The sequence below is a fragment of the Ochlerotatus camptorhynchus genome, unplaced genomic scaffold, assembly GCF_037179485.1.
Source record: "Ochlerotatus camptorhynchus isolate MF236.1 unplaced genomic scaffold, CSIRO-AGI_Acam_v1.1 ptg000077l, whole genome shotgun sequence".
Classification (NCBI taxonomy): Eukaryota; Metazoa; Arthropoda; class Insecta; order Diptera; family Culicidae; genus Ochlerotatus; species Ochlerotatus camptorhynchus.
Genome location: NW_027040567.1, coordinates 8,137,781 through 8,161,801, shown reverse-complemented (window position 1 = coordinate 8,161,801; position 24,021 = coordinate 8,137,781). Strand labels below are relative to the sequence as shown.

Genomic DNA, 24,021 nt, shown 5'->3' with positions numbered 1-24,021 from the left:
ATGAAACACAAATGATGCTACTTGATCCAAAAGGTATCGGAACATAAAGAAATCATTAGTTATCATTTTTTGTTCCGTTTACGAGCCTTCTTATTTTTGGCATCGGGGCGGTGAGTGGTATTTGTTTACTCAAATTTTTGACGTTTCTCACATCAGCCCTAAGTAAGCATTAGCAGTGCTAGTAACGGGCTACCATACTAGCATTATAAAGGCCCGCTATTTCGCCTCTTTAGCATTATATCAGTTCAATATTAGCATACAACACTTCATATGCATTAAATGGCTGCTTCATATTCGGATTTAAAGTAGAATTAGGGCTACGTTTTAATGCTTATCGGTTACTTGGGATGATCGCTTTCCTTTTTGTTTTTCTTTGCTTTGTTTTACGTCGATCTTGTTTTCCGTACTGAGTACCAATGCTACCGACACCAGAGAGGCAGCTCCTACATCCCACACCTGGACCCTACCTATCGACCCATCAACTCATGAACCGGGGACCAACCAATCACAGATGTTATGCCATCATCTTTCTTCACTGGTATGTTTGTCAATTAGATTATTTACTTTGTTTGCGTCCAGCTTACGATACCTAGCCTCCTTGTCCGCTCAACCCGTATTTTAAATTTGCTTCTGTACGGTTTTTTAAAGGGCTTAATTAATCCCACTTTGTCAGACATACCACTTGGTTATTATATCGCCAATGAATTTGACTGAACTTTATGTAAATAAGTTTCATAAAATTAGACGTCTTCTTGTTCAGCGATTCGTTGAGCTTCAAATACATACTATTTACTCATATTCTGGATTTATTCGAAATTAAATCATTACTCATAGCTGGGTATACTGTTTTTAGCGTGTACACAGAAAGCATCTGTCAAAAGTAATAATTTTTTTTTGTGGTTTCGTGCTAAGAGAAGAGTTGACAACACGGGGGCGAAAATGAACCACTTTTCTGTCAAACGTGAACCAGCACCTGATTGGTTGATTTCATGTGCGTAAGATAGAGATAGAGATACATAAAGATAGAGATAGAGATAGAAATAAACGAGGAAGAAGCCAATTGTCACCTCTTCCTCTTAGGTTTCGTGACCTTATTTGTTTACAAAGTAGTACCAACAATCAATACGAAACTAACGATTTTAAATTGGCTCACTACTTGACTAGCCTATTGGTCCCAAGCAAATCGATTAACGTACCCCGTTCTAGTCAAAATTCTAGTACTACACAATGTTTGTTTTGATTCCCTATGAAAGTTTGACAGATAAAATGAGGGGTTCGTGAATTTTCCTATGTTTCGAGGGGTGCATCGATTAGCTTGGGACCGAAGATAGTACCAGAGCTGAGCCAAAAAGTTGAGCACGTTTCTTCGGGACCTTCTAGTCTTAGAGTTACCTCTATGGTAGTACTGCAATTCACAACTACATTGGAGTCTGGTCAAACAGTAACGTCAAGTGATGCCTGCAACCCGCCCGAGGGGATTATTTAACCATGTTCGATCAATTTTCAGATGGCCTTTCCGACGCACCTGCATTTTGTTTTTGTTATGTCGATTTCCGATACTTTTCGAGACACATACATCAACAATAATACTGCACATGCTTCAGTGGTCTTCCAGATGCGCAATGTGTCATGCCAGACAACAAAACGATTTCAATCAATGCACCGGTGGTCTTCCAGACGCACCTTGCTGCGTTCTCAGTCACAAACCAGAAATTTGTACAATTAATACGAAATGCTTTCAACCAAAGCTCCAGTAGTCTTCCAGACACACCGTGTGGCGTTCCTAACCACAAACCAAAAAATCTGCACAATGCTTCATTCCAGAATTCTCAATTCTTTCAATCAAAGCTCCGGTGGTCTTCCAGACACACCTTGTGGCGTTCCTAACCACAACCAAAATTTCAATTGTTTTCTTTTTTTTTAGTTTTCGGACGAACTGGATGAAAATGTGAAACCGTTAGTAATAGTCGCAGGAATGACCTGGCAGGATCGCCAATGTAAAGTTCGGCCTTTCAGTGAGGAATCCGGTTGCTGGTTTTGCCAGCCACTTACGCAAGCGTCCACACGCGATGACGGTTCGATGAGGAAGAGGAAGAGAGACGATCGCTGTTTGCTCTCGTCGTCTCCCGTCACGTCTGCTGTAGTGTGCGCTGGGTTATGTTGGTAGTAGGTAGGGAGCGGCTAGCATCTCTATGCGGGGGATACTCAATACCGCACAGAAGCGTCCTTTTATCAACAAGCGGAACCAACGGAAGCGACTGGAATTTGCTAAAAAGTACGCCGGAATAACTGTGGACTTCTGGAAACGAGTTCTGTGGACGGATGAGAGCAAATTTGAGTTATTTGGACAGAAAAGGCGATCAAGGGTTTGGCGAGGTTCCGGTGACGCTCTTAAGGAACCATACATTCAAAAGACGGTTAAACACGGAGGCGGAAATATCATGGTATGGGGAGCATTTGCGTGGTCTGGTGTTGGAAGCTTGGCTCATATAAAGGGAATAATGACTGCAGATGTGTACATTGACTTGTTAAGTGAAAATCTGGAAGTTTCGCTACTAAAAACTGGCCTGGAATCCAATTACACTTTCCAACAAGATAATGACCCAAAGCACACAGCGAAGCAAACAACGGCATTTTTCAAATCAAATCGGCTCAAAACGCTGGAATGGACTCCCCAATCTCCCGATCTCAACCCGATTGAGAATTTATGGTCTTACTAGGACAATAAAGTGGATAAAGCATCGGTTTCCAACAAAAACGTTTATTTTCAAGCACTTGAAGCAGCGGGGGAGATTATTGATTCAATATATCTACAAACCCTCGTCGAAAGTATGCCAAGACGGTTGGAAGCAGTGTTGAAAGCAAAGGGTGGTCATACCAAATACTGAGAGTGTTAAAATGTAAGTTGAAAGTTGAATTAAACAAGAATTTTCAATACGAAATCAGGCGTATGATTTGTTTTTTCCAACTCGAAATTCTCCTTTTTCAACTTATATATGATGCCAGGTTCTAACGGTGAAGGGTAATAATTTGGTGGTGTGGTTATAGGTAATTTCGAGTAATTTGAATTGCAGCTATATAAATTCAATAAATTCTTCCATCAAAAAAGTAAACAATATTAAACCCGGCTTCAAGATCAAGCTGTGTAGTGACTATTGGATAATCGGGAAAAGTTTAAATAAGCGCCGTTTAAGCTCACACACAACTAAACAGCAGAATAACAGCTGTATAGAAGCGTAAATGGATATGCAATAAGAGCTTACCAGAACCGTTCCAACAGCCATTCGCCAGATTTGCTTGTATAGAGGTTGAGTAAAGGTTATTTCAAATCGCTTACATTGTGAAGATTGTTAGTTGGGGTTTCCTTGTAGGACGGTTATGCATGTTATTTTTTTTTTCTTTAATTTAAACTAGCGGGTGTTTTTGTGGGTAACTTAACAAAAATGGTTCTGAACTTTGTTCCTGCTATTTTTAGTCCTGAACTGCCCTGAAAAATACTAGGCATTTTACTGAAAACCATAGACATGCACTGAAGCTATTCGAACCTACCCTTTATGATCTTTAAATTCTTGGAACTGCTCTGAAGTTTTCGGAACTTCTTTGGCGTTCTTGGAACTTTTATAAAACACTCAAAACTTCTTAATTGTTCTCAATAATTTTCCTGGTCTCTGTACCAGAACGTTCTCTATTTATTTTTAAAGTTTATAGAACTTTCCAAATGTTTAAGATTACTTTTCTTCTTTGTTCTGCTCAGAAGTGTTCCAAAGTACTCTGGTAATTCCTAAAACTTTTAACTTACCTGAAGCCAGTAACGGAAAAGTTCGCAAAAAATCACTATGACTCGCGAACTTTTCCCTTGAAGCCGTGAAATATCGCGAACTTATTCAACACTGCCTGAAGCTTACTGAAATCCCATGAAGTTCCTGAATAATAAAAAAAGTTACATTCATAGTATTTTTTGTCCACTATTCCACAGCCACAAATTGTATATGAGAAAGTCAAACGCGCACTCTTTTATCTGTGGATTTGAAGTAAAACTTCAAGTCCCCTGATTAATTAATGCATGAGTTAGGTAAAAGAGAGTGTGTTTGACTAGTACTGTCCCAATAATAGCCTTTCGCTCAATTTCCACATCTATTCAATTTTCACAATGCCGTTCTCAAGCGCAACCTATCCTCTTCAGAACTTTCTCTAGCTAAATTATCACAGTAAAGTTCCATGTTGATATTAATTTTTTCATCCAGTTCGTTTATATGGAAGACTCAATCGCGTTAACTTTACGGAGCCGATAATACATAGTTCACTGTTTGTAACAAAATTCACTTAATAATATGTCTAAAGTCTGGAACGCGCAAAAATTGGCCAACTTTAAATTGGTGTAGTTCTGTTAAAAATGCAATAAAAAAAACCTGAAATGCTGCATTTGGAAGTTGAGTGTATATACAATGGTTGCTTGTTTGGACTCAAAACTTACTTTCACAGATCTTTATAACACAATTATTAACAGACCTAACAACATGCTTGGTATTATAAAACGTTTCTGTTATAACTTTCACGATCCGTATACGATAAAAACATTGTACATTTCTTATTTAAGATCGATATTAGAATATTTAAGCATAGTTTGATCTCCTTTTTCAATCACAAACGAAGAAAGAATAGAGTCCGTTCAAAAGCAGTTTCTATTGTATGCACTCCGCAAGTTAGGTTGGACTGTATTTCCTTTGCCATCTTACACAGCTCGGTGTATGCTCATAAATATCCAAATATTGAAAGAGCGTCGGGAATTTGCTATGATTTCATTCGTAAACGATATCGTATCACATCGCATTGATTCAATAGAATTATTGTCATCCTTAAATTTAAATACCCCATCTAGGCATTTACGAAATAGAAATATATTTGCTACAAATCATCATCGTCATCGCCAAATTTGGACCCTTGAACCAAATGATGGACACATATAATAAGCACTGCAATAACATTGACTTTACAATGACGAAAATCAAATTAAAGCAATTCTTTAATTCCTCGCATAACGTCAGCTAGAAGTATTTTTTTCAACTTGTCCTCAAGACATATTATAAATAAATATAATCAAAGATAAAATTGTAAAAATAGCACTTAAGGCATCAACTGAAAAACGGTCAACACTGATTGACGACAAATAAATAAATAAAAATTTGATGTGTTTTCACTGTTTGCTTTCCAGTTTTCAAAATGACGTCCAAGCAAGAGGAGCAGCGTGTCAAAATTTTGCTCGCGCAGCAAGAGAATCCGAAGTTCTCACACGCCAAGTTGGCAAAATTGCTAGATGTGGCCATGAAAACGTTTTAACGAAACTTTTGTGAAGGCGGATTTCAAGCAGCTTCCGGGACAGGAGTTTTATACCGCATCAGGAAAAGGGAAGGTGGCTGAAATTTTCAAAATCATCAAACTATCGAAGTTTCCGAAAAAATATCTGGTCTGCCATATGTACGTGTGGTCTAAAAAGCGGCATTTTCATTACAACGGGAACCACCAATCAAGAGATCTACGTCCAGGTAAAGCAACATATTTAATAGACCTGTGCTGTTCTGGCCGGACTTGGCGAGGTGCCACTATGAGAAAAAGGCAATCGAGTGGTACGATGGGAACCACGTGGTTGTTGTACCCAAAGACCACAACCCTCGCAACAGCCCAGAACTCCGCCCTGTCGAACGGTATTGGGCCTTGGTCAAAAGCAATTTAAAAAACCCGAATTTATTCACCTATGGTGTGATCAGACCCTTCTTACTTATTCAAGTTTATTTATTTTATTGTCATTATCAGTGACCAAGCCCCCCACCCCCGTGTCATCCAGTGACGCTACGCCACTGCCTGGGGGTACCCGGAATATATCCGGGTGTAGTCTATTTGGTGAGGCTACCAATCACCTTATCATCGTATTTAATGTGATTTAATGGGTTTTTATTCAATTCATATTCAAGCAACTTCCCCGGGGTACACGGAACATGTCCAAGTGTATCCAATGTGGTCTGGAACACTTAACACGACTTGCATTGATCTTATTTTTGAATTCTGTAGTAATTTGATGTGTCGCATGATGGTTTTGATACGTTTTCCGTTAAATCCAGCGTGAAGGCCCATATTCACCTATCATTTGGCGCCAAGTTTGTCCAAATCGGTTCAGCGGTTGCTGAGAAACGTGAGTGCATTCATTTCGTTACATACACACACACATACACACATACACACGTACACACACACACAGACATGTTCCGATCTCGTCGAGCTGAGTCGAATGGTATATGATGGTTTTGATACGTTTTCCGTTAAATCCAGCGTGAAGGTCCATATTCACCGGATCTTATTCCGGCCATATCTCCGGAACCGGTTCACCGATTCCAAAACCATTCAATAGCGTTCAATGGGACCCCAAGACCTATCATTTGGCGCCGAGTTTGTCCAAATCGGTTGAGCGGTTGCTGAGAAACGTGAGCGCATTCATTTCGTTACATACACACACACATACACACATACACAGACATGTTCCGATCTCGTCGAGCTGAGTCGAATGGTATAAAAGGGTAAAAAGACTAATGAATCCATGGAAAACGAGCAGCAGTTAAAATCTAACTGGTGTTCGGCGGCGAATAAGGTCGATGAGACCACTGTGCAAAATTTAATGGAAGAGAATAAATGGAAGGCACGGCTGTTTAGATTTGGAAAACCAAAAGAATAAACGAACATTTTTTCCTTTAAATATATGAATTGAACTACCAAATGAAAAATAAGACAATTTTTTGGGGTATGAATTTTGACTGAAAGAAACGATTTTTTTGTCGACCAATTTTTGCGTGTTCCAGTCTTTAGTAGACGTTGGGCCGAATACTCGCGGCTTACCTGAGGTTAGAGGGGTACATTATCGAAGGATAGCATTAGGGGATGAGCATAGGAGTGGGTTTTCGTTGTCTCATCAGAGCGTTGTCGCCAGTATGGTTCTAGATTCGACTGCCATTCGACCGGCTATGGTGGGTGACCAGTGGACGACGATGAGAGTCATCGAGACGGTGGAACAAGACCATATTGATATTAGTATAGCATTTCCAACCAACTCTGAAAACAAAGTTCCTGAAATTCTCTTGAAGTTATTGGAACTGTCCTGAATTATTCTGATCTTCATTGAGATTTTCCTGTAGGAAAGTTTTCCCGTACCCGATGGTGATGTTGCTTTGGATGGGTGATTCTTCAATTTCTAGAAATCATCTGAACTCATTGTTTACTAACGCTGATAGCCCTTATTATAGCTCTATCTAGAATATTCCATCGTTAGCCATAAATCCAAACAGTATGTTGCCATCGCCATGACCCATGCTATGGTTTCATCATGATATGTTTAGATATATCGATTAGTGGCAGTAGGTTAACTCCAGAGCTGGTTCCTGACTATGCAAATATTGTCTTTTCATCAACCATGAATGATTACGAGCACGCACCATTCATTTGACCGCACATCATTCCCCATCAACTCGGATCAGTCTATTGTATAGCAAGGATTCACCTTATCCACCGGAGTAATTCACGAAAAAATCTATACAGTCAGGTTTTACGATTGCTCCCTGTGCTTTTCTTAGCAATCGCCATACCACCCTGCACCCTTTGTAAAGCGTTATCCTGTTGAATAATTAAAAATACCGATGAGAATAACTCACCTGTTGCCGCACTCGCGACCCCCCCAAGCAGTGGTCACGCCACGATCGGCGTCCCGGCATCGTGTCAGTCCTGTTTGAAACGTTCTTCAGTTCAATACCGGATCCCGGTTTCGCGGAATATAGTGTAGTTCGAACCGAGCCCTCGTTCTTTATTTAATTTTCATCATCGATGGGAGGAAATCCTGTCGCGGGCAGTTCATTGCCTACGGACGGAGAAGAATGTTCCCAGCAGGGCGAAGAGAATCGCATTTTTGATATGTACAAAAATGCTACCGTCCTAATCACTGGTGGGACGGGATTTTTGGGGAAAATACTGCTGGAGAAAGTGCTGCGGTGTTTGGAAGTGCGGAAAATTTTTCTGCTCATTCGTAGGAAGGATGAGATGAGTGCCGGCGAACGGCTAGTGAAGCTACTGCAGGATGCGGTGGGTGTTTATTTTTTGTGCGTCAAAAATGAGCGGTTTACATTTTTTATGTCTAAATGAGCGGTTTACGATGTTGGAAATGTGTGGTGTGCTAACAAACGTCACGCGGAAGTTGAATACAGTAATCCTTATTTTACGTTTCTCGGCTGTCCTTCAACCGATAATGCTGATTTATTGTCAGCCTTAAACTAGCTATCTACAAAAAATCAGCTCAATTGGTTGAAGGACAGCTTAGAAATAGTGGTGGGTAGACAGTTCCACCCACCGCATAAATCGAGGGATTGCTGTAGATATTTAATCCAGGTAAAAGCGTTTAGAGTGTGGGCAGGAAGCCGGAAATGATAACGAGGTAGCAGACTAATGTGCATGTATAGATTGTTCAACAGAACGGGATTTGGCTACTTGGAAAGTGGAAAATTAATACGTTAGGTGTGAGTCGAAACACGGCTGTAGAGTTAGGCTCAAATATAAATCGTCCCCTTAATGCTAAAACTAGGTATTATTGAATAGATTCCATATAACGATGGTTGTTGCAACTGCTCATCTAGAATCTGAGTAAATATGAGTAACGGAGTGAACGGTACTAGAACATGTAGAATTTAAGGGATTATCCTCACTTTCGATTCATCCAAAAATGTTGGATTAGTTCGAAGAAGCCTAGTTGAAGGTTTTACGAGGATCTGCTCTTTAGATGCTGAGCAGTTTTATAGTTTAGCCAATATTTTATTATTTTCCAAGTAGTGCAGAAATAAGTATAGTGTATTGAAGAGTGTTAATGCAGTGTAGTTTTCTTGCAAATTGATGAATAAGTCAGTGGAAAAGTGAAATATTAGCTCGGTGTTTCCGTATCACAAAATAGCGTTGGCAAGTGCTAGTTGTACTTTGTTTTGCATTGTAACGCCTACTTCACAACGGACTTTGTCAGGATGGCTGCTGAGCTGGCGGATGCTCTGTGTGTCTTATGTGAGTTATTTTTTAAGCGATTCCAAATGGAAGTTGAACCAGTAAATAGTTGAAAGGAATGATTTTCAGAGAAGTATCAGGGTTTAAAATTTTCATAATCAATAATTCCGGTAATTCTCGCTTCATTTTTATTCATATAAGAAATACACATTCAGTAGTAACGTCTTAACGTAAAATAATTCAAAGTGCTTTCCAAAGCTCTTATTCAAAAAGATTCGGTATCGTAACATCTAAAGCCCTCTAGTAAGGGAACTTCAGAAACGTGTTGTTTTTTGTTTGTGGAAAAGCTTTGACCGCCATGCGAATTTTGTTTTGACCTCACAACTTCTTTTCATCAATGGCCAATAATTTTTAGGATTTTTTTACTATTGCTAGGTATTGGTGGCTGTGTGACGATATGTGATCGAAGCGTTTGTTGTATGAGTGAAAGCAAATACAACAGGGTAACTATTGGTGATGAGCGCCAAGGTTATTATAATGATATGCGCTACCAAGATACATGTAGTAACGAGGGTTGCACCGATGTAGTTCATCATATCCAAGATGCAGGAAATGTTTTGCTTTGCTGTTGTGAGATGTACTCGCGCATAATAGATAGAAACACGATTAATTATGATTTTGAAGATTTCCTGCAAAAAGGTCAAGAGCGATGCGAGTCGATGGGTTTAGATTGCAGAGATAAAAAAAGATTTTTCGTAGGTTGATTGAGATTTTTCGACCATTTAAAATGGAGATTTAGATGTGTCGCACCCCTCGATTTTATCATTGATTTAGCATATGACCAACAATCAATATGAAACTATCGATTTGAAATTGACTCACTACTTGACTAGCCTATTGGTCCCAAGCAAATCGATTAACGTACCTCATTCTAGTCAAAATTCTAGTACTACACAATGTTTGTTTTGATTCGCTATGAAAGTTTAACAGATAAAATGAGGGGTTAGTGGAATTTCCTATGTTTCGAGGGGTGAATCGATTAGCTTGGGACCGAAGATAGTACCAGAGCTGAGCCAAAAAGTAGAGCTCGTTTCTTCGGGACATACAACACTTTCACGTACACTGAACCAAAACATCCGCAATAATTCGAATGATTATTGCATTGCATTCGAATTACGGATGATTTTCTTATGGTTGAATTCGTCGTCAGATGATGAACATCCATATTTCTGTCATCCAAATAAAGGATGATTTTCGTTTAAAAATTAGCTATAAAACATACGGCACTCAGAGGACATTTAAGAATAGTGTGACATGCAAGTGCTTTTAATTAGATTTATAATTTGATTATCTACATTTCCATACTGAATGGCCATAATAAGCCATTCCATTATGGATACAAAATTTTTTCGTGGTGGAGGAAACCTTCTCCACCACGAATTAGCCAAACATTGGTTTTCATCCTTTACATATGTTCGACACAGCTCTGATAGCGATGCATTTGCTTCCACCTCGTTTGTCAGCTCAGATCAGCAAATGACATTCGATAGAATTATTTACATCATCGTTTTGAATGATTTGCGTTATGGGGCTGAACCAATACCATATGCATTTCCATTTAGTATGACAGTCATTCTGCAGAGAGCATTACAAGAACAACATGTGAAAAGGGCATACAAGCTTTTTGTAAACAAACCTTCTTATGCCCTTTTCTCGCCACCCATATGACATCAACGCAAACCATTAACATTAGCGGGTAGGGGAAGCTTTCCGCTTCCCGATGATGTTGTTGGTTTGCGTGGGCGACCCTCGGTTGGCGAGAAAAGGGCATACAAAGGTTTGTTTACAAAAAGCTTGTATGCCCTTTTCACATGTGGCTCTTGATTACGCATTTCAACCGAAGGCCCTATCCCTTCTCATAACAATTTTCATCCTGTTTTCTAGAGGATATTTTGATTTCAAAACAACCGTCATCCGTTGCAGGTATCATTCGAAAAAGCGATTTCGATGATTTGTTTTGAATGGTCTGAGGTTTCATTCGATCAGAGGATGATGTTTGTGTACAGTGTACGACATTTTTATTAGCTAACACAAAGTCAAGAATACGCCCAACTAACATTTTCAGCTTTGTAAGCCAACTTTTCCAGCGTTGTGCTGTAAAGTAGCTAAAAAGAAGCTGCAGATACAGCTACAAGCAAAAGCTAGCAATTTAGTTTTGGAGAGCGTTTACTCAACTTTCTCATAACCATTATTCAATTTGTCAGTCGCACTGAATAACATCAGCCAATAAACGCTAATGTCACTTCTACATACACACTAATCAACTTTCCACTTGTAGCTGCAAAACAAAGTTAACAAAGTGAATATATTACTCATTTGATGGCTTTTACACAACCAACCACTCTAGCTGAATAACATAAACATCAAAAATGCTTTGTCAACAACTAAACAACCTGTACTCAGCTTATAAACTATGTTAAAGCTACTTCGGAAGCATTTTCACAGTCAACTAGGTTTATTTTTAGTCGTGTGCAGTTTTACAGCTTTTACTCTGCTCTTTTATAACTAGTCGAGAAAAGTGATTCATGTGCACTATTATAAAGCCTCTACTCAGTGATTTTGTTGTAGAAGGGAATGTTGATTTGTTTACATAAGTTCAAAGTGTTGGCGTAGCACAGTTGGTGGTGTCAAGGTTTGCCAATGAGGTCGTCTCGAGTTCGATTCCAGGTTCCGGTGCAGGGTAAATAATTTGGTGATGATTTGTAACTAATTTCGATTAAATAGATTCTCAGCAAAATAAACTCAATAAATTCCTTCATAAAAAAGCGTAAACAGTATTTAACCCGGCTTCAAGAGAAAGCTGTGTAGTGATTATTGGACAACCGGGAAAAGGTTGAATAAGCGCCTTTCAAGTTCACACACAACTAAACAGCAAGATAACAGCTGTATAGAAGCGTTAATGGATATGCAATAAGAGCTTACCAGAACCGTTCCAACAGCCATAAGTAGCTGACTAAGTTCGCCAGATTTGCTTGTATAGAGGTTGAATAAAGGTTTCCTCATATCGTATAACGTTTGAATACAGCTTGAGACTGTATAAATGAAATGAGTAAAGCGTTTACATTGTGAAAATTGTTAGTTGGGACGACCATTTTGATTAGGAACTGAATTGATTTCTGTTAAACCATGCAGACTGAACCTATCCAACAAAATTGAACTAGAGAGATAGATTGCTGAACATGTATGACCGGAAGATCATTCAGTGAATCAGACCAAACCAGATTGTAGTCTCCAAACTGAATTGCGATATCCGAAACTTCAAGATTCGAGAGAATTACTCCAATAGAGTTAACGTGATTATTGGTGTCAGCAACATTTGCTCTCCAAAGTAGATCACCCCGATGCTAGCGTTACCGGTGGGAGTTTTAATCTTGATCCACAACTGTTCAAGAGTATCACAGACAGGTATAGGATCTAAGCACGAACTCAAGTGTGAATACACGGCGATAAGAACGCCACCACCCCTGGATTTGGTGCTGTTCACAGGATTGCGATCATTTCGAAAAACAGTGTACAGTTGCGAAAATTGCGTTGACAAAATGCGGTCATCAAGCCATGTCTCAGTGAGGACGATGACATCGTAGCGAGAATCCGAAGCGACAAGGAAGAAGTCATCAATCTTAGTGCGTAAGCCTCTAACGTTCTGGTAGTAGATGTTGAGACAACGTTCATCTGAGTCCAAATTTTCTCCGGCAGGGAGTTGTAGCGTTGGATCACTGCAAACCAGAGGTGTATGAGGGATGGAAATACTGTTGCTGCTTAAGTGCTTGCCTGGAACAGCAGGCCGGAATACCCCTTCTCCGACTCCGTACACAGGTCTGAGACGACTTCGACTGCTCCCATCAACATACGGCGCGACTTAGACGGGTGGAAAAGAGGATGACACCATGATAGAGTCATTAAGCATAATCTCGCAAGCGATTTCATTGGCAATACTCGGTGACGAAGCATTATAGCAACAATCAATACGAAACTAACGATTTTAAATTGGCTCACCACTTCAGTAGCCTATTGGTTGTAACGAGTACCATTTTTCTGAATTCAATTTTCATCAATATTTGTTAGGAACATGAATTTAAAATAAATCTCATAAATAATCACCGCAGTCGTTGAGTGAATTCTATTAGTAGGTAATGAATTCGAGAGTGAAGTAGATACCCACCACTTGGCATAATGAAATTGTAAATGAGTTATAGTTCAGTAGTGAGAGCCGGGGTGGTATTCTTGTCCAATTGCTGCAAGCAGGCGGTAGGTTGCTCGATCGTCGTTTAGCGCGTACGTACATCGACCCGGTACAGATCCTTTGATGATTTGTTAACCTTTCTCGAATTTCTCTCCTATCCCTTAACTTTGAGCCGAGCAGCGAATTGGATGATTGGAGTTGTTTGTTAGAGCAAGATGCCGATAGCGGGGGATGCAATTGATGAGAGCATGAGAACAATTTTCGTTGTATCACGAATATCTAACTTCGTTAGATTTACGTGATTTCCGGTGCCGAAGATTACGATAATGCGTTTAATCTGAGGATCCCCAAGAATCTATCGATCACTTTGGACTGATCAGTGGAAGAGGCAGGAGTGGTCCACCCGTAATCTCGCGCCGTGGTGTGTTTAGTAAGGTAGAAGTGACATGAGGTTCTTTCTAACTAGTGAACTTAAGAATCCTTTCCCATTAGTTCTTTCGATAGGCATTATTCGTTCCGAGCAGTGTGTGAAGCGTGTGTAGAGATTTTGGAGGAAGAAGGTAAAACTGGTGACAATTTCTGGTTTGTGCGATAGAGGCTTAACACGTGCTTGTGCAACGGTTTTTCTTTAGACAGATTCGTGGCGAAGGTTGTGCACGCCCGACACACCACTCATTCAGCTAGTGACCATTTCTGGCCCCACCATCGGTTTCGAAGGTAACCCGGGGTACGCCGGAAGAGGGCCGCGACCGTTAGAAACGCGCCCTAGGCAGGGCGAAACGGCCAAACGGACGACCAAAGCGCGATCAGCGATCGTACCGCGTCACACAAGCCACGTGTCGACGCTAAGTAGCATCGGAAGTTTCTAAACCAACCAACGCGTACATCGGCAGCATTTTCCACCTGTATCCGTGAAGGAAAGACACCGGGTGATTCACCGCCAACCCCTCCGTTCATCCGCCGCATCACCGTCATCTGTATTGCTGCATAAATGGTCCGTGAGTACTGAATGAATCCCTTGTGAAATTTTTCGTCCATGCGCATGTTGACTTGAAACTTGAGAGCCCGCAACCGTAGCACTTTTCCGGTCTCGCGAGGCGTACACATTCTAACCGTTTGCACGTGAACCCAAATGAGAGCCGTTTGAACACGCACAGGAGGATGAAACATACCAGAACATAACCCAACACACACACGCTCGATAGACAGATAGATAAAGAGGGAAAGGTAGAGGCAATTGGGCAGTAGGTAGACAAAGCAAACAAAATGAACAGAACATGAACTTTTGCGCCTGTAAGTAGACTAAACAATAAACATTATGGAATAAAGCTCTCTTTGGTTTTGGATAGGCAAATATGCAATAAAGTCCTGTAATTTCGTTATGCCAAAAAAGGTTGTTAAAGATCTGCCTTGATGAGATAGAAGTGAATCTGTTTGGAAGATTTTCATGTCACCGTTTTTTCCGCTGTAGTTTTTTTTTTCTCTTTTGAGGTTTTTACTGGAGAGGTTGGCTCCGAAACCAACTGGAAAACTTCCAAATCTAACACGGGTTTTCTCAGGGTGAAAGTAGAGTCTTGGCCTGTGATGATAACGACTCGCATTGGGTTAATCTTGGTCCGGGCGGTTTATTGGCAGCATTTTCTCCTCAGTTGCATTTACTTCACTATTTGTGACATACTTTTTCTAATTGAATAGCTCTAGTCAGCCAACTCGCTTTCCGCCCAAAATTTGGGAAAAATAGGAACCTAATCCTGCAAGGTCTCATACGGTCGGGCAACCTCAAAATTGGTAAATGGTCTCCCTCGGGAGTGGCGCTTAAGCCATTTTACTTTCAACGGAAAGCTCGTCAGGCTGACGGGTTACATGGTCCCAAGCAAACGATTAACGTACCCTATTCTAGTCGAAATTCTAGTACTACGCAATGTTTGTTTTGATTCGCTATGAAAGTTTGACAGACAAAATGAGGGGTTATTGGTTTTTCCTATGTTTCGAGGGGTGATTCGACAAGCTTGGGACCGAAGATAGTACCAGAGGTGAGCCAAAAAGTTGAGCACGTTTCTTCGGGACCTACTTGTCTTAGAGTTACCTCTATGATTATAGTGTAATTGACAGATTCCATGATGCGCTAATGGTTATTGTCATAAAGAAGGAGCCCACTTTTCTTACCGCAACTTACCGAAAAAATAGAGTAAGTGTTCCAGTAATAGTGGTAAAGGCTGACTAAAAGTTTGGAACGCCCCTCGCGCGCCGCTAGCACGCCTCCAGTGTTGGAAATCGAAAATCTTTGACAGTGGTTTGTTTACACTTTTATAGAGAACAGCTGGTGCAATTTTGATCAAAGTAGTCATTCGCGTTCAGGAATACCTTCAAATGGAACTTGAAAGAAGAAAAAATATTGTACACAAACACCTGAAAAATCCGAAGTTGTCCGGTTCCAACCTGGCTAAAGACCCGAGTAGCACACTTTCATGACAATAAGTTACAGCAACTTGTTTATGACTGAAATAAGTCGTATCTAAGTTTCTACAATTGATTTGTGACAAGCGTGCTACTAGGGGAGCTGAAGATGCCGAAAACAACAGTTTGTCGAGTGCTCAAAACCTACGAAAAAACTGTAACCAGGGATCGTCAGCTGCGCAGCAAGGTGTTGATGAGCGTCAAAGCCAACCCCGGTCTTTCGATCCGAAATGTGGACAAAAGGTACAACGCCAACTTTCAAACAGTGCGGAACATCCTTGCCAGGGAAGGATACAAGTCGTACAAAGCCAATAAACATCCGAACCGGCACATGAAGCAGAATTCCGTAGACAAAAAGCATGCAAGGGCTGTACTTTGATCGATGACGAAACATACGTCAAACTCGATTTTAAGCAGCTTTCCGGTTAAAAGTTTTACATCGCGATTGGACGTGGGGATGTTCCGGGAAGATTCAAATTAGTGTTTGCCGACAAGTTCGCGAAGAAGGCCATGATTTAGCAAGCGATTTGCAGTTGTGGCCTGAAAATGGAACCATTCGTCACATCTTCAACCATGACATTCCAAGTTTACATCGAAAAAGCGTGTATTGCCGTTCATCCGCAAGCAAACCTAGGAGCAAAGTCATCTTTTGGCCCGATTTGGCCAGCTGCCACTACTCCTAGGTGATTCTGGAGTGGTATTTTGCCAACAAGATCGATTTTTTCCCCAAGCTAATGAATCCTCTGAATTGCCCGGAATTTTTACCATTCGAAAAATACTGGGCTATTTTAAAGCAGTGAATTTGACGAAGCGGCGGGGCAGCCAAGGACATCCTGCAAATGCGATGGAAGAAATGTGCTGATTCCGTGTCCGTTTCCACCGCTCCGAAAAAAATAATTACGTTATGATTTTTCTAAAAACATTGAAATAAGGTATCAAAAATCTAAATAAATCACATTTTTTTCTAATTTTTCAAAGAAAATTCACGTGTAAAAACATTTTTTATAAGTCATTATGGCGTAAAGTTGGACTCAAAAAACCACAGAACATCGACTTTTCGGTTTTGCCGAGAATCCATTTTTTATTTCATAGATAATAGAAAAAAAAATTGCGTGTAATTTTTGACAAAAATCTAAGGAAGAAACAGATTTTTTTTGGATTTTCGATAATTTCTCCCAATATTTTTAGAAAGTAAAAACGTACCGAAAATATTTTTTTTTAAGTTTCAGGCCGGTAAACTTCTCCTAATGTATTTTTTAAACTTATTGAATCATGAATTGCAGGTCTTTTTGTGCGTACCAATTTACTTTAGGTCAGCCTTTAAAAGAGGAAAAACTGAATATGGTGTTGAGTACTTGGGACTTATGAAGTCTGCAAGTATAGTAGACAAAATACGCGTATATGTCAAAATATAAGCAATTATAACGGAATTTAAAGGAAGTAAACCAACCCACTCAAAGCTCTCCATAAAGGGATTTCGTTGAGAGGTTTGACACGTTTAAAGGATGGATATGGTTATTTTTCATTAAAGGCTCTCCTAAAATAAAGCAGATTTGCATTTTTCAAACTTAAAATTAGCCCAAAAATTACGGAAAACAATAGATTTTCCTTATAAACCAATGTCTTCCACTATAATAGTATCCAAAGTTAGCAACTATCACTACTACTGAAACAGTGTTTCTATTAATGGAGGACAAGTTTTCGAAAAATGTATGCAACGATGTAATATTTTTCTAGCAAAATAGAGATGGAAAGCTTTAGTTTGACGTATAAGAATTGTATGTACATCGTTTATCAATTTTTGAATTAATAAATTGTCTTAGTTCCTCCACTACTGGCTTACCCACCCTATTGACTTTGGTACATTTTCACTTAGAATCTAGGTAAAGTTAACTTGATTTGTTTTGATTTGAAATACACTGAAACCTCCAGTTACATCCTAAATAACGAGTTTTTTTTTTGATTCTGTGAAACTGGGTTTGTCAAATACTCCACAAAATGAGTATGTTTGGACCGTAGGGACTGAAAATCCATGTCTCATATTTAAAAGATAATAACAAGCAGAGCCCTCAAATCTCAACCCCAGGCAGTCGATTTCCATGCCAATTAATTACGTTTTCCGCTGGCAGATATTTGAAAAAGTTCGTGGTTGCTACCAGACCGATGAGCAGCTCTACAGCAAAGTGGAAGCCGTTCAAATAGACCTGGACGGGGATGTCCTGCTGTTCGATGGTGGCTCGAGCAGCGAACGCCGGTTGCTACAGGAAACGGACATAATTTTCAACGTTCTGGCGTCGGTCAAATTCAATGAAACCATTCGCAATGCCTTGGCCACAAACGTTGGCGGTACGAGAAAGGTGCTGCAGTTGGCCGGACGCATGGCTCGCGTGCGGTCCATTGTGCACGTTTCCACGCTGTATTCCAACTGCAATCGGGAGGAAATTGAGGAGAAAATCTACGACGACTTGCCACTTCGACAGGAGGTGGTGCTTCAGGTCAGAGCGGAAAATAACCCCCGGAAGTCAGTAAAAAAGGGACTGGTTTCATTGTAATTGCTTTCTGTTCATAGTTTACTTCAACCCTGACGGAGCAAGAGATGGACCGCTTTCAGCACTGTTTTCTCGGACCGATGCCAAACACGTACACGTTCAGCAAAAAGTGTGCCGAAATCATGATACGTGACGATTTTTCCCATCTTCCGATTGGAATATTTCGCCCTCCGATAGGTAGCCGGAGACGGATGTGTTGCCGTTGGCTAATAGACAAGTTGTGATAATAATTGTCTTGTAATATTTGCAGTGATTTCCACCTACCAGGAACCACTTCCGGGCTGGACCGACAATCTAAACGGACCCGCGGGCCTCTGCACGTGGACCGTCAAGGGAATGATCCACACCATCTGGGGTAACGCAGCCAAGCGGGCAAACCTGGTGCCCGTCGATTATTGCGTTAATGCCATCATCGTGGCGGCATACGATATTATGGTGAGGCATGGGAACCGAAAGAGATCCTTGTTGACGGAGCAAGATGACACGGGTAGCGAAAAAAGAAGTATGTCGTCGCCGGCGGAACCGAGCCAGTTGGTAGACAACAGCGAACCGTTTGAATTGCCGACGTACAATTTTATGTACCGAGAGTACGGACTCACATGGGGAAAGTATATGGAGATGGTTTCGCTTGGCTTCGAGAGTCGACTGCACCAGGTGGTATGGTAAGTCTGAACAGCACCAGCCGTCACCGGAATAGGAAATTCTGTGAGATATTTGTTCATCCTCTTTCACAGTTTTATCATTTTATTTTTTATTTGCTTACATTTTCTTCATCTTGTATCATCTCATAACTTACTACGCGTGCTAAAACGGCAACGCTCTGCCGTCCTCCGAAAGTATTGTAACTCTCGCTCGGCTTGTTCTAACTAGTCTGCTAAAATGACATTTTTTTAATTGTTTGCTATCCCTCTATCTTGCATTCATTCCAATTTCATTGCAGGAATTACTCGTACTGCATCACTGCCTACCGTCCAGTATTCCGAGTCCTGTCGTTTTGTTTACACACCATTCCAGCCGTTCTGCTGGATCTGCTCCGTAAAATTCGCCGAAAGAAGCCCTTGTAAGTTTGCAAACAGTTTCATTGCTTTCATTTTGCGCATTTATCTTTCTAGAGTAAAACTTTTGTTGTTCAGTCCAGTTATGTTCATCAAATCAAACCATTTCAAAGCCATTAGCCATTGATGAATTCGGTATTTTGAAGGTTATTGTGGCCACTACTGTTTCTCATCTTAAAGTGTTGTTCGAACAAACTTCATGATTTTTCATTTAGAAGTGCTACGAAAAAGATACGATTTAGGGATCTATTCACACCTGCATTCCTCGGAATGGAATTTTTTTCAGTTTTATCGCCTTTGCATTAACATGAGCGGATTATGTCATGGTGACTTGCAAATGCTACTTAATATACTGTGTGTTTTATGATTTGTTTTCCCCACTCAGTCTCCAAATCAATTACTATTACCATTCTTTCGTTTTATTGCCCGTACAAAAAACCCTCAACCTCGCAAGCTACTGGAAGGCACTCCGAAAGACGACCCACTTTCTGGAGCTGATGTCGTACTTCGGCCTCCGTGAGTGGACCATCGGCAATGGGAACGTGCGTCGACTGAGGGGGCTCCTGTCCAGGGACGAAGCTCGCCTACTGGAGTTCGACATGAAAACCATCAACTGGGTGGAGTACTTTCGAACGTACATTCCTGGCATCCGGCGGTATTGGTTCAAGGAACGGGCGGTTCGCGGCGATCGCTGGAAGTCTGCGGCCAATCGGAGGTAAGTTGATGCAATTGTAATTTTTTAAACATTTCTAGTTGCTTCGTTTTAGCTTTTCTCATTCCATCCGCAGGTTTCACTTCTTGCAACGGCTGCTGCAGAAGCTCCTCTGGATTTGGATTTGCCTGCGCTTCACCCGGGTAACGTCCAAAATTATGCTGAGGAATTTGTTTGCCATCCTGATTGCGTAACGGATCGATATCCCCAATCCCAGCTACAGAGCAACATTACAGGACTGTATAGAACATTTATGGTATTCACTTTTTTTTAAAGAATTTCTGAAAATTATCGTCGTTATAGATATTTCATGTATTCTTGGTAGAATGAAGGTTAAGATTGATTATGTTCTGTGAATGTGAAAGCACTTGTGATTAGTTTTATGAAGACGGCAACAACGATGACATTAAATAAATTACGCAGCAAAATGCGCCATCCTCAAAATGCTTGATAGTAGATTAATCCTTTCCGAAATGAAACAACTCACCAACGCAAACTTTATCCTCTCTAGGACTCATCGAAAAAACCAAAACCCTCTGTGAAAGTTTTCGGCAACCCAAGAGAAAGTTTAATTCCTTCCCTCTAGTTCCCCATCAAGTATCATTGTTCTACGAATGAAAGACGGGTAAAGGCATAGATAAATCCCTCATTTAACAGCTCCACCGAACGTAAAGTACTAGTTGGGTCGTGAAACCAATAGAAGGAGGAATAGTCTTCTGAAAATCTATCTTGGTAGATCATATAGTGCTGCTCTGTAGATTTTGCTGAAAGCTATGGAGAGGATAGAACTTTGTTTGTTACAGTTTTGTAGCTAATAATTACGAACAGATCCGTTCTTCTTTGAAAAGTAGTCACTCCTTTTACCAAACCGAAGTCTCAGGATATAATTGGGCAAAATTCCATTAAACAGTCCCGGCTTAATGCCAAGAAGTAAAAGGTCCCCCCTATATGATAGCCAGATCCGATTTCACTGCTATTTGCGTGGCTCTTTTGAACTTCGTTAAATTCAAATTGTCACTCCAAATTGGCCGTCCGGATTAATGCCGTGTATTGGTTGAAACCTTGGACGGTTTCATACGCTTTCTCAAGCAACACACCAACACTAAACGTCTGTTTAGGGTTTTCTTGAAAGGTCTGCCTAGTGGTCAATCCGTGGATCAGATCAAAGATAAATTGACAAAATTACTTGGAGTTGAGCCAATCCAAGTAATCAAAATGAAAATGAAATACCATCCTGGCGATTCGCACAACGGCTTTTCTAATGATTTTTATTTAGTTCACTTCAAGTCTGTTTGTTGCGACCGCAGCCGCAACGAACCACCATCGGGAAAGTTTCAGTGTAGTAAGCTACGCCGCACCCCTTAAATAGCAACAGACCTTGCAGTACAACTAACACTACTAAACTAATAAAAGTTACCTACCTTAAAATTAATATCTATTGCTACTAAATGTCATGCAGTATTACTTGGCAAAATTGAACGTAGAAGTGGAGTGGTAAGACTTATGGTCATTAACAATAGTAAAAAATAATAATTATGTCTACTTAGATCTACAAAGAAAGCTAAATTACATCTAAAACTTATTTCTACTTAAATCTACAGAGAACTATTCCTAAAGTTAATTCTATTCGATACGCTACGACAGGTAAAACTGATACACATTGTAAAATTGTGAAACATAAAAAAACAACTATGATTAACTATTGCAGCATACATTGCGGTACCATACGCGCTAAACCAGCACTAACTAATTACTTGCAATAGAAACACTAAACGTAAGTACTAGAACACTAAGAAAATTAGAAACTCAAACTATTGCTAAAAATTGGTAAATTATGTAAATACCCCAGGAAATTTCTAACCCTACACCAATCAAATAAAGTGAGGTTAAAAAGTCGGAAACTGTTTCGTTGTCATTGCAACAAATTAGAAATTTCGTTTATGCGATCGGGGAGTGCGGTCAATTTACGGTATGTCAAAACGGTCGAATCGCGGCGAAGATTTCGGTGAAGGTTCTGATTCAGAAGAAGCTCATGGACGAAACGAATCGTCAGTGATATTGTACGATGCCTGTAAAATATGTGGCTCCTCGGAAAACAGTCGGATGGTGTGTTGTGATACCTGTGGAGATTGGTTTCATTTCGAGTGTGTGGGCGTTGATGAGAGCATAGCGAAGGTAGACTGGAACTGCAAGGATTGCGAAGCAAAACGAGTGGCTCGGGGCGCAGCTAGTTCTTCGACGTCGGTGGCACCAGCGAAGAAAAATCCCACATCACTGGACACAATCCCGAAACAGTCAGAGGAGATCCAGGCATTGCAGAAACGGATGTCAAACATGACGGAGCTGATGGGGGAACAGAAGGAATCGTACGAGCGTTTGCTGAAAGTCAGAGAACAGGAACAGAATAGAGTTTTGAAACAGCAGCATTAACATTTCGAGAAACAGCTTAAGGGATTACGCCACCCTAGGATTTTCAAAAAATCGATTTTTTTTTTACATAAAAAGGTACTCTGAAGTGTCAAGAATAAGGGACAATTGGTTAAATGTCGAACAAATTAAAATTCCGAAAGTTATAAGCGAAAGTACAAAACTTTGCATCACGCACCTGAACTTCAACCGCGTTTTTTTTCGATACAACATTTCTCTCCGCGGCCCACGCGATAGCATCTGCAACTTTGACTCAATTTGATCTAGACTTTGACGATTGCATTCTCTGATTAATTATCTAGAGAAGTACATACGAACTTTTCAATTGATCAAAAAATGCAATTGTGGTAAACAATTTTAGAAACAAATTTCGGGCGAAAAACTGATTTTTTGCAAAAACAAGTCCCATTTGCGTAAAATTCAAATTTTTTTCATCTTCGTATGTACTTCTCTAGGTATTCTTATATAAAATAAGAAAAACCACTCGTTTTTGTTCTAGGTTCATATTTACGACGAAGAAAGTGTGGGCCGCGTAACACTACACGGGAAGCAGTGCCAGGAACTCGCAGTGCTGCCAACTGCCACACATGGTTTCCCCTTATGAAAAAAATACTGTAAGCACCCCTAATTATGTGTACTATAAGCCCATATAAGTTAATTTAGTATGTGACTTTATTAAATAACAAAAAAAAAAAATTAATGAAGTTGGTGCATTTTTCTGTATTCTAGGGTGGCGTAACCCCTTAAAGCAATGAAGGAGCAGTTTGCATCTCGGCTACAGATACCGAACGTTAACATCCCACCGAATGCCAATTCGACGAGCATCAGTGGTGCCTATGGCGCAGTTGGAAATCGTCGGAATACTAAGGCAAGTATAGAGTTGCAGTTTTCGTTGTTGGCTGAGAAGCAGGCACTTGAAATGAAGCACATGGAAGAGCGGTTAAAAGTTCTGCAGATGAATAGCGGTGATCCCGATGGACCCGGAGACGGTGCTGCAAGATTGGATCCCAATGTGCCGGAGTTCCTTCCGACGATTGACCCATTGTTTTTCTCGTATTCGTCCCACGATCTGAGCAAAAGTCAGCTTGCTGCGCGTCAAGCAGTAGCAAAGGAGCTTCCCATTTTCACTGGCGCACCAGAGGAGTGGCCATTGTTTATCGCCACCTACGAGAACACCACTCGTATGTGCGGATACAGTGATGAAGAGAACTTACTTCGTTTGCAGCGCAGCCTGAGGGGAAAAGCTCTAGAAGCTGTTCGAAGCCGGCTGTTGTACCCGGTAGGATTGGCAGGAGTAATTCATACATTGCGTACGTTGTTTGGAAGACCGGAGGTGATAATCCATTCGTTGGTGTGTCGGATTCGGAGCATGCCATCGCCGAAAACGGAAAGGCTGACTACGCTCATCGACTTCGGTGTTGCAGTTCAGAACATGTGTGCGACCATCAAGGCCTGCGGACTGGAAGAGCAATTGTGTAATGTGGCGCTACTCCAAGAGTTAGTTGATCGGTTGCCGTCGACGATTAAACTCAATTGGGCAATACATCGACAAACGTT

General features: G+C 40.7%; 1 protein-coding gene across 1 annotated transcript; it reads left to right on the top strand.

Moving 5' to 3' along the window:
* The first annotated feature begins 7,950 nt into the window (after window positions 1-7,950).
* LOC135697746 (fatty acyl-CoA reductase wat) lies at window positions 7,951-20,231 on the top strand. The gene is made up of 7 exons (XM_065217551.1): window positions 7,951-8,118; window positions 17,851-18,216; window positions 18,291-18,447; window positions 18,521-18,932; window positions 19,211-19,330; window positions 19,780-20,040; window positions 20,114-20,231. Exons 1-7 carry the CDS (start codon window positions 7,951-7,953, stop codon window positions 20,229-20,231), a joined length of 1,602 nt encoding a protein of 533 aa, XP_065073623.1.
* Window positions 20,232-24,021: the final 3,790 nt, after the last annotated feature.

Excerpts from the sequence above, each read along its gene's own strand:
- LOC135697746 (XM_065217551.1), top strand. The coding sequence starts at position 7,951 with ATGTACAAAAATGCTACCGTCCTAATCACTGGTGGGACGGGATTTTTG. Across the intron at positions 19,331-19,779 it reads ATTCGCCGAAAGAAGCCCTT|CTACTGGAAGGCACTCCGAA; the intron begins GTAAGTTTGCAA and ends CAACCTCGCAAG. Across the intron at positions 20,041-20,113 it reads AAGTCTGCGGCCAATCGGAG|GTTTCACTTCTTGCAACGGC; the intron begins GTAAGTTGATGC and ends TTCCATCCGCAG.